The 11,516-nt window shown below is 44.5% G+C and overlaps 1 protein-coding gene across 2 annotated transcripts; it reads left to right on the forward strand.

The window, feature by feature from the left end:
* Positions 1-1,183: 1,183 nt before the first annotated feature.
* polr1f (RNA polymerase I subunit F) lies at positions 1,184-9,208 on the forward strand. Of its 2 annotated transcripts, XM_083762336.1 has the most exons (6): positions 1,184-1,245; positions 1,473-1,838; positions 4,214-4,355; positions 5,326-5,534; positions 7,619-7,743; positions 8,642-9,208. In XM_083762336.1, exons 1-6 carry the CDS (start codon positions 1,190-1,192, stop codon positions 8,986-8,988), a joined length of 1,245 nt encoding a protein of 414 aa, XP_083618462.1. In that variant the 5' UTR covers positions 1,184-1,189; the 3' UTR covers positions 8,989-9,208. The 2 variants fall into 2 exon arrangements, with proteins under 2 accessions (XP_083618462.1, XP_083618463.1); XM_083762337.1 differs by lacking the exon at positions 1,184-1,245 and having other exon boundaries at positions 1,407-1,838.
* The last annotated feature ends 2,308 nt before the right edge of the window (positions 9,209-11,516 follow it).

An 11,516-nucleotide genomic window follows, 5' to 3' on the forward strand; every position in this document is an offset into this window, starting at 1 on the left:
ATATGAGTGAAGCGCCGGGATGACATGTTTATTTTTCAAACACAGTTCTTATATGAAGCGATCTAAAAATCCTCCTATGGCGATTTCAATGCAACAAAAAAAATGCATGAACCTGGGGACTGACGCCCTCTACTGAAAGTGACGTCAGACTTCGGTTCTATGGACCAGAGCTACATCCCTACCTGCTTTCTCTGCACCATTTAAGGCCGTTTACAAATGTTAACTTAAAATGTAAAAAGACCAATATTAGTATGAAAGAAAACAAGATGTTAAGACCGCTAAAACAAACAGAATAAAGTTTACCTTCCGAAAAAGCGTTTTTTTTTTTTTTATGCTTCTGAATGTAGTAGCTCTTTTAACATGTAGGGTGCGTTCGGAAATGCGCCCTGAATGCACTGGTGTGCTCTCGTGTCGTTCGTTTATTCAGTGCACTCGGTGCGTTGTCGTTCGAAAATCTAGTGCGCTGGGCACCGGGTGTGCCGAGTGCACGCACTGAGCGACCCTACCCTGAAGCTGGGGTTGGCCGGTGTGATTCGTGTGAATGCGTCACAGCTGCGGTCGTTCGTAAATAAGGCACACTGAACGCACTCTGTGACGTCACCGCCCACCACACTCAACAAACTGACCACATTCCCAGTGCGCATTTCCGAACGCACCCGTAATAATGTCCATGGTGTGACGTCACGTCATCGCCACTAGGTCTGGAAAGGGGGCGTGGGGTCGAGGTCCTTTGGCTTACGCACGTGACGTCAAGAACAATTTACAATTTACAATGTAGGCATTTATCAGACGCTCTTAATCCAGAGCGATTTACATTATAAGCAAGAACAAAAAAAGCATGGGAATACATCACATAAAAAGCATTTATCATGAAACATGCGTAAGCTAAGAAAGTAACAGTGGAATATCTACATAATGAAACTATACATATAAACTATACATATATACACTACTATGCTATACATATGTACTATGACGTGCTATGACGAGGACGTCCGTCCACCTCCATTAAAAGTTCTGCAGTTCCACATTTCGCCAGTTAGGTTGGTGGTACATCTTCAACGTTGGATAGCCTCACTGTGGGGGCTTTGGTGGTGTCCTCCTGTCCTCCCTGCAAACGGAAATCAGCGCTCGTTGACTCCTTCCTGTTTTTCACTGCTTCTTCCACTCACATCATGGACATTACTACATGTTAAAAGAGCTACATTCAGAAGCCAACACAACAAAAAAACGCTTTTTCGGAAGGTAAAACTTTATTTTTTTAGCGGTCTTAACATCTTGTTTTCTTCATAATAATATTGGTCTTTTTTACATTTTAAGTTAACATTTGGAAACGGCCTTAAATGGTGCAGAGAAAGCAGGTTATAGGGATGTAGCATCAGCCTATTACTCCTCATGGACCAGCGCTCTTAAGCTTCCACTACCACTACTACTAAACTAGCCTTCTTCTCAATCTCAACAACAACACACAGCATGGCGGACCTCGTGCTGCAGCATGCTGGAAGTGGAGACGACCACGACCACCACCACCCGAAGCGGGGGAGCAATGTCCAGCGAGGCGCCGCCGCCCTCCTCCAACAGCCTGACACCCGGCGGTGGCGACACCGACACCGGGCCGCCTCCTCCTCGTCCATGCAGGCCACCACCACCGTCCCCGTCCCCGTGGCCGCGCTCCTGCCCTCGTTCTCGGCCGCCTGCGCGCTGCTGTCGGCGCCCTACTCCTGCCTGGTGCTGCACGTCCACCGCAGACACCTGGCTCTGTCCCCCATGTTCCTGCGGAGACGGAGGAGCGGCATTCAGCTGGAGCTGGACACGGAGCTGCTCAGATACTCCGAGAGGTATGTGTGTGTGTGTGTGTGTGTGTGTGTGTGTGTGTGTGTGTGTGTGTGTGTGTGTGTATATATAATATATATATATATAGTTTTGGCTTTTTCTTTGTCGTCGTATAATTGTACAGTTGAGTTACTACACTGTAACTCAGTGGTTCTCACACTGTCAAGGAACCAGTGGTAGAAAAAGTACCTCACATTCTAGTATTCTACACGGTAGCCTACTAGCCTCGGTCCCAGGCTTACTTATCTGACACGGTACAGGCTGACACTAATGACACTATACTGCAATATCGAAATACTCTGTGTAGCATTTATATATATATGCTCGGAAGCGGGGATTGAACCCGCCCGGGACTGACTTCCACTCGCCAGACCAGGGCTGTTTGATTGAAATATGTATTAACAGTTTGAGTTTGTAGAATTTACAGTACATTTTAAGCACAAACTACATTTTAAGCACAAACTGTTGCTAGCCCTAGAATGTCTCTGTTGTTACTTGTTACATGATACCGGTACATTGCAAAGTATTTCACATACAGCCTGGTTAATTTCTGGTCGGGCGCAACATGGCGGCATTAAATAGGATATACATGCTCCGTGTGTAGCAGCCTACTCACCATTAAATAATTCCGAAGTGGAGTGAAATAATAATGGTCATCTAGTTTGTTTAATGTCCATGTGAAAGGTCTGGGCGTCTGGCACAAAACGTGTATTTAGTATCTCCACCTTTTTCACCAGATGCACACGGACGTCTTTCTCTCCGGGCAAAGGGGCCCGGAATCGGAATGACAGCTGGACTTCATTAAATCAAATCTTCCTCTGATCACCAATTGACCAGGGAAGCATAAATGTTTGCGTCGCACTATTGACACTGACATGGTGTCTTGTCTTGCGATTAGGTGCTGGGTAATTAATCGCACCAGAGTGATTTTAGACTCTGCATTTGTTTTTATTCTGTAAAGCACTTTGAATTGCCTTGAGTATGAAAGGTGCTATATAAATAAAATTGCCTTGCCTTGCCAATTGTGTGACCAAAACCTTTGTGTTTCCCTGGTCAAAATGGTGATGAGGGGGGGGGGGGGGGGGAGACGTCCGTGTGCATCTTATCTCGTGAAAAAGTGGAGATAATTGACTAAATACACGTTTTGTTATTTAATGGGTGAGTACAAACGGAGCATTAATCACATTTTAGGCCGCGCATAATTCAATTAAACAGGAACGGGTGGAAGGGTTCTATGCCTGTGATACATGAGAATTATCGATTATTAATATAATTATTATGATTAATTAGAACAAACTAAGTAAGTATATGAATGATCAGACATTCTAGGTCTAGGCTGTTGCAGACTGGGGGCTACACCAGAGCCATCTAAAAGAAGAGTTACGATATTATATTGAGGGGGCAGAACCCGAGCGCTGTTCATGCAGCCTGGACTGGGACCTTAAAGCTGGAGTTAGAAATACAATTAAGAGCTATTTTAGGCATGTGTGCAACTGTTTTAAAGTAGTGTACAGTAACAACTAAAGTCTCTGCAATGTTTATGTTGTACGATTACTACAAACAATTTAAAAATAAAGGGTATTTAAGATCATTAAAGCTGGCTGTTGCCTGGCCTGGGTCCAGTGCATTTCTGCCTACTTGTCCCTATTCTCAATTGCAGTCTATGTAGAAGAGCCGCCATTGGACTGAAGCCCCATGATGAAGTGAACAGAGTTTGCGTAACTGTTCCTACTCTATGCTCTGGGCTACACAAGCATTAGTCATGCATTGCTGCTGGCTTGTGGTGGACATTTTTTGTCATTTTTTTTTTTTCTTTTTTTGCCACGACATACAAATGAAAATGAGCCCTGAATATAGCCCTGAATGACCTTAACCCATTCTGACCTGAGATCAGATTCTACGAGGTTTCCACTGGGGACACACACTGGTCTGATTAACAGGTCTGTAACTCAGTTCATTGTGCCATGGTGTCGTAGTAAATCAAATCAGTGTCGTAAATATTCCGAAGAAAACCTGGAATCTTGACATTCAGTAATTGGGTCTATATTATGATCAAAATATAGAACATGGTTATACTGCTGTGTAAAACAAGTCTTTGCCGCGCAATTAAAACTATTACGCAGCACCGAAACATGGATTAAATGGCGTTTATGCAGGAGAAGTTTTAAGTAGCTAAAGAGTGCGCGGTGCGATCTGTTGTTTTCACAACTGTTGCCAAAAGTGCCTTTTTTTTTGTTGTTGTTGAGGGAATTCAGCCCCGCCTCTCCTAACATTCTCTGCCCCATGTGTGTGCCCTCTGTGCTTTGTCCCCTTTGGCAGTCTCCACGGGGTGCCCCTGGCGTACCCTAACTCTACCCTCTGTGCTTTGTCCCCTTGGCAGTCTCCACGGGGTGCCCCTGGCCTACCAAGACATCAGGATCGTGGGCCAACATGGAGACATATACGACGACAGCGGCTACATCCACCTGGACATACAGGCCAACTTCGTCATCTTCCAGCCCAAACAGGGACAGAGACTACTGGTGAGAGAGGATGTCTTTGTTCTTTAACCCATTCTGACCTGAGATCAGATTCATACGAGGTTTTCCACTGGACACACACTGGTCTGATTATAACCCATTCTGACCTGAGATCAGATTCTAAAAATGTCAGTCGTTCTTCGATTTTTTTAATAGCTAAAGCATAACATGATGCTGACACCAAAATGGGTTCCCGTTCAGAATGGGTTAAATATCTGTGCTGTCAGTGTCTAGGGAGACGAGTGTGTGTGTGTGTGTGTGATGATTGCAACTATCACTTCTTTTCATAGTGATTATTCTATTGAATCTGATTAATAATAATACACTATACAACTATTTGTCTTCTACATCCTGACAGTTTTCTGAAAAAGCTATGTTTCTATGTCAGTCGTTCTTCGATTTAAAAATAAATAGCAGACCTACAAGCTCGTAGCGCATGCTATGAGCTTGTAGATCTGCTATTTTTCAATAGCTAAAGCATAGCATAATAATGCTAACACCAAAAGGGGTTGCCGCCCAAAATGGGTTAACCCATTCTGACCGGGCACCCATTTTGGTGTCAGCATCATGTTATGCTTTAGCTATTGAAAAATAGCAGATCTACAAGCTCATATCGCGCCACCGAGTGGCGCGATACGAGCTTGTAGGTCTGCTATTTTTGAAAAATCAAAGACACTTTTAGAATCTGATCTCAGGTCAGAATGGGTTAATAATGAAACTGTCAGGATGTAATAGACATTTTTAGAATCTGATCTCAGGTCAGAATGGGTTAAAGCACGGTCTCCTTTATTTTTTATTTTTTCCGGGACCCGTTTGAGTCGTATAAGCAGTGCTTTGCCTGATGACCCATGCTCCCCTCCAGTCCCGTGTTATACTTCATCGTACAATGCCGTGTTGTAAAGAAAATGGCTGCCTCTACGAGCAACACACGTAATGTTGCGAGCTTTGTGTATCTGGCTTTGTCTTTGTCCAGGGCACGGTGAACAAGCTGGGCGCGACGTTCGTGGGCTGCCTGGTGCACGGCTCCTTCAACGCCAGCATCCCCAAACCGGGCCTGGTGTCGGTGGACGTGTGGAGGGACGCCGGGCCCAGGATAGGGTCCGAGCTGGAGTTCGAGGTGTCCCAGCTGGACGCCGACACGGCCGGCGTGCTGCTGATCAGAGGACGCCTGGACAGGACAAGGTGTGTGTGTGTGTGTGTGTGTGTGTGTGTGTGTGTGTGTGTGTGTGTGTGTGTGTGTGTGTGTGTGTGTGTGTCTGTGTTGGTTTTGGCAGCTACATTGGATCTTAGTCATAGTCCTTTGAACAGTTTTCAATTAGTTTTAGTCACCTAGAATGTTTTAGTGTTTAGCCCATTCTGACCTGAGATCAGATTCATACGAGGTTTCCACTGGACACACACTGGTCTGATTAACCCATTCTGACCTGAGATCAGATTCATACGAGGGTTTCCACTGGACACACACTGGTCTGATGAACCCATTCTGACCTGAGATCAGATTCTAAAAATGTCAGTCGCTCTTCGATTTTTCAAAAAATAGCAGACCTACAAGCTCGTATCGCGCCACTCGGTGGCACGATATGAGCTTGTAGATCTGCTATTTTTCAATAGCTAAAGCATAACATGATGCCGACACCAAAATGGGTGCCCGGTCAGAATTGGTTAGTCTAGTTTTAGTCTGTGACTAGTAAATGTCATGCGATTTTAGTCGGCTAAATCTACATTTGATTTAGTCGATCAAAATGTATTCTGGCGGGCGGGCCTTGATGTAAAAATAGCCGATCTACAAGCTGCGACGCGTTGTGAGCTTGTAGATCGGCTATTTTCAGCATGCAACCATGTGTAAAATGACTCATACTGGATCTCTTGTCCACTAGTCCCTTCCTAACGTCTAGTTTTTATTTCTTGACAATTGTCGATATATTAGTATATTAGTCATCATAGCTTCGTTTTCATTTAGTTTCTGTTTGGTGTTCGTCAGACGAACATTTTTCACACCTACGACGGAAGCGTTTGAAAATGGCCCGAGAGACCAAATTTTGATTTTAGTTTTAGTCGTGACTCGTAGTCTCTTGAATAGTTTTCATTTAGTTTTAGTCACATTTTAGTTACCTGGAATGTCTTATTGTTAGTCCAGTTTTAGTCGACTAAATGTCATAAGATCTTAGTCGACTAAATGTACAGTTTATTTAGTTGACTAAAATGTAATTTGGAGGGGCCTTGAGGCTGAGGCTGAGTCGTAATGGCTGATTTTACACGCTGCGACGAGTTGTGAGCTTGTAAATCTGCTATTTTCAGCATGCAACCAAGTGTAAAATGACTTATACTGGATCTCTTGTCCACTAGTCCCTTCCTAACATTTTAGTCTAGTTTTTATTTGTTGACGAAATTGTCAGTATATTTAGTCTTAGTTTTAGTCATGGCTTAGTTTTCATTTAGATTCCATTTTGTTTTCGTCAGTGAAAAAAAGTAGTCGACGAACATTTTTCGTCTTAGTTTTAGACGACGAAATCTACACTGCGGTGTCCTCTCCCTAATGTCCTCTCCCTAATGTCCTCTCCCTCATGTCCGGTGTCCTCTCCCGAATGTCCTCTCCCTAATGTCCGGTGTCCTCTCCCTAATGTCCTCTCCCTAATGTCCGGTGTCCTCTGCCTAATGTCCGGTGTCCTCTCCCTAATGTCCTCTCCCTAATGTCCGGTGTCCTCTCCCTAATGTCCTCTCCCTAATGTCCTCTCCCTAATGTCCGGTGTCCTCTCCCTAATGTCCTCTCCCTAATGTCCGGTGTCCTCTCCCTAATGTCCTCTCCCTAATGTCCGGTGTCCTCTCCCTAATGTCCTCTCCCTAATGTCCTCTCCCTAATGTCCGGTGTCCTCTCCCTAATGTCCTCTCCCTAATGTCCGGTGTCCTCTCCCCAATGTCCTCTCCCTAATGTCCTCTCCCTAATGTCCTCTCCCTAATGTCCGGTGTCCTCTCCCTAATGTCCTCTCCCTAATGTCCGGTGTCCTCTCCCTAATGTCCTCTCCCTAATGTCCGGTGTCCTCTCCCCAATGTCCTCTCCCTAATGTCCTCTCCCTAATGTCCTCTCCCTAATGTCCGGTGTCCTCTCCCTAATGTCCGGTGTCCTCTCCCTAATGTCCTCTCCCTAATGTCCTCTCCCTAATGTCCAGTGTCCTCTCCCTAATGTCCTCTCCCTAATGTCCGGTGTCCTCTCCCTAATGTCCTCTCCCTAATGTCCTCTCCCTAATGTCCGGTGTCCTCTCCTTCAGGGTCCAGGAGATGTTGGCGTTGGGCGAGAGCTCAGAGGTGCCGGACCCCGCCGCGCTGCCCGAACCTCCTGGCAAGGACTCCACTGACCAGACCCCCAAGAAGAAGAAGAAGAAGAAGAAGAAGAGTAAGGACACGCCTTTTTATTAGTAACAGATAATGGATTTAGTTTTTTGCATAATCGTCCGACACGTTTAAATTAATCTGTGGGTTATCGGTGGAATTCACACCGGTCACGTGACGGTAACCAGCCAATCAGAGAGCCAAGTATTGGGACTACCCGTTTTAGAAATTTAACTTTGACAAGTTACCCTCTATAAACCTCTTATGTCCTCTAGTTACCCTCTATAAACCTCTTATGTCCTCTCATCTCACAGAGACAAGTTACCCTCTATAAACCTCTTATGTCCTCTAGTTACCCTCTATAAACCTCTTATGTCCTCTCATCTCACAGAGACAAGTTACCCTCTATAAACCTCTTATGTCCTCTAGTTACCCTCTATAAACCTCTTATGTCCTCTCATCTCACAGAGACAAGTTACCCTCTATAAACCTCTTATGTCCTCTCATCTCACAGAGACAAGTTACCCTCTATAAACCTCTTATGTCCTCTAGTTACCCTCTATAAACCTCTTATGTCCTCTCATCTCACAGAGACAAGTTACCCTCTATAAACCTCTTATGTCCTCTAGTTACCCTCTATAAACCTCTTATGTCCTCTCATCTCACAGAGACAAGTTACCCTCTATAAACCTCTTATGTCCTCTAGTTACCCTCTATAAACCTCTTATGTCCTCTCATCTCACAGAGACAAGTTACCCTCTATAAACCTCTTATGTCCTCTAGTTACCCTCTATAAACCTCTTATGTCCTCTAGTTACCCTCTATAAACCTCTTATGTCCTCTCATCTCACAGAGACAAGTTACCCTCTATAAACCTCTTATGTCCTCTTATAAACCTCTTATGTCCTCTTATAAACCTCTTATGTCCTCTTATAAACCTCTTATGTCCTCTCATCTCACAGAGGAGGACGCGGACGCAGACAACACGGAGGAGAAGAAGAAGAAGAAGAAGAAGAAGAAGGAGAAGCCAGGCGAGACGGAGCAGGAGCTCTCCCCCAGGGAGCTCTCCCCCATGGAGCTCCAGGAGCTCTCCCCCATGGAGCTCCAGGAGCTCTCCCCCAGGGAGCTCCAGCACCACAGCGACTCCAGCGGCTACCTCAGCGACAAGCCCAGCAGGAAGAGGACAGCGCCCGGGGGGGAGGAGGAGGAGGAGGGGGGCGGCGGGCGGACCGCCGCGCTCAACGGGGACCGCCAAACGCCAAAGTCCAAGAAGAAGCGGAAAAGGGACGCCCAGCAGCCGGCCGCCTAAAACAGACTCTGAACCTGCAGCACCACACCAAATGAAATGGAAAAAGTGGATTGTACGTGTGTGTGTATATATATATATATATATATACACATGTGTGTGTGTGTATATATATATATATATATATATATATATATATACACACACACACACAGATAATTGAGGTGTTGTTTAAAACTGGTGTTTCACTTTAACCCATTTACGCCTGACGTCGAAAAATAAAATAAAAAGTCTTCTGACGGAATACTGTATATATTCAAAGATTTGTGCCGCATTTCCACGATCTTTTCAAAAGTAGCAGACCTACGAGCTCGTAGCGCGCCACTCGGTGGCAGCTTGTAGATCTGCTTTTTTTTTTTCTTTTCTTTTTTCAATAGCTAAAGTATAACATAATGCTATAGTTAAAACACCAAAAAAGGTGTTCCCGCCCCCCAGAATGGGTTAAAACGGGGTCGAACGAACGAAACGGGGTCGAACGAAAGCCAGAGTGGACGCTAAAATGGCACCCCGGAAGTGTTTGAAAGTGAAACATGCCTTTTTAATAGAAGTGCAGAAGGGACTACATTTAAATGCCTTAATAAATATATAGGACTGATTTACCACTGTGGGGACGTTGTAGTAGGGCTAATGACTAGTAGATGTTGTCTTAGAGTTTGGATGTGGTTTATATTGAATGCACAGACATCATCTAGGGCAGGGGTTTTCAACTGGTTTTGATCCAGGGACCACCATTCTGACTAGCAGCAGCCTGGGGACCACCACTGTTGTGTCGGGTGGGTTCATCGTAGATCTATACGATGGACCCACCCGACACAATAGTGGTGGGGCATTCATGCACCATGGGTTAAGATTGTTTTTGTTTTCTTCTTACTTGTTACTCACTAATCACACTATCACAGGCTACATTCATGAGCTGGACAAAGAAACTGTTTCAAAGTATTTTATTATCAGAAGTTTTACTAAAGTGTTTTTTACTTGTACTAAAGCAGGACTCAAAATAAGTCTCAAAATAATAATCGATTTCACATTTGACACTTGGTGCATTTGACAGTCACAGTAGGTTTGACCCCCCCCCCCCCCCCACACACACACACACACAAACAGAATATATATTTTTTATCTTATTCTATTTTAATAATCTTCTCTTTATTTTAACCAACCTACAACCTGGAGTTGTGAGCTTGTAGCTCTGCCTTTTCGGCAACGATAGACTGAGAAGTTGCACATTGAATAGTGAATACGTCACGTATTATGTGAGACTATTCAATCGATCCGCGGCAGATATTATAACTCTGGCAGGGAGATTTGACTTTCCCAAACGTATTATTATGAATTGAATGAATAATTTATGGCAACGTCTTACCGTGCTTGCCTTGGGCAGCAAGCACGGTAAGCATGCATGCGTTGGGTGGAAGAGCAGGATGGTTGTTCCGCTGGCAGCAGATGACTCCGTCTGCTTTTCTTTTGGTTTATTTGACACCTTGAGCACTTGACTTTTTTAATGTTAGATTCGACTTAAGTTATTATTATTTACAAACAAGTAAAAAGAGTGCAAATAAGTTTTATATTATATAAAAAAAGTAAAGAAAAAAAAGGCAAAAATATAACTTTTCTGAATGCCTGGCTGCGGACCACCAGCAGTACCTCCGGACCACCAGGGGCCCGCGGACCACCGGTTGAAAACCCCTGATATAGGGACAAGACTAATAGAAAGACGCTGGGTGTTACTAATTGAAAGGACGGTGAACTTCGTCCTGGGCGCTCGGGAGTGTTAAAAAAGGACCACTTTTTCAACCTATCTTCATATAACAGGTCCTCACTAAGGGCCGATTCATACTCCTATTTCACCGCTGTTTCGGCGCTGTAGAGCCGAAATGATTTTGGCTCGTCAGAAACTTTCAGTAGCACCGAAGAGCCGACTTTAGGACGGTACCCCCCCCCCCCCCCGAACCCCAAATGAGGTCACATTGTAGGCTCTACAGAGCCAAATGACGTCACATTGTAGGCTCTACAGAGCCAAATGACGTCACATTGTAGGCTCTACAGAGCCAAATGACGTCACATTGTAGGCTCTACAGAGCCAAATGACGTCACATTGTAGGCTCTACAGAGCCAAATGACGTCACATTGTAGGCACTACAGAGCCGAACCCACTTTTATTCGGCTCTAAAATAGGAGTATGAATCGGCCCTAATAATCATGAAAAAAATTGTGCAATGTTTTTCTACTCTGTCTGTGTCTCATAGGAGGGCTGTTGGGCGGTTCAGAAACCGTCTTCCAGTGACATCATCGATGGGGAATACAAGCTATAATAGAAACTGCAGGCTTTCTAGTCCTGAAAAGTTGCAATGTGAAAATGGAAGCCATCGTTCTCACGATAATGAAAATCTAAATATTTTTGTACAAAAGTCTTGTTAAAAAAATATTAGGGCCGGGACTAATTGCGATTAATTTAGATTAATTAACTACAGAAAAATTTATCGCGATTAACTACAGATAAATTAATCGCACCTTTTTTTTCACCGCGGAAC

The sequence above is a fragment of the Protomyctophum parallelum genome, assembly GCF_964188405.1.
Source record: "Protomyctophum parallelum genome assembly, chromosome: 1".
Classification (NCBI taxonomy): domain Eukaryota; kingdom Metazoa; phylum Chordata; class Actinopteri; order Myctophiformes; family Myctophidae; genus Protomyctophum; species Protomyctophum parallelum.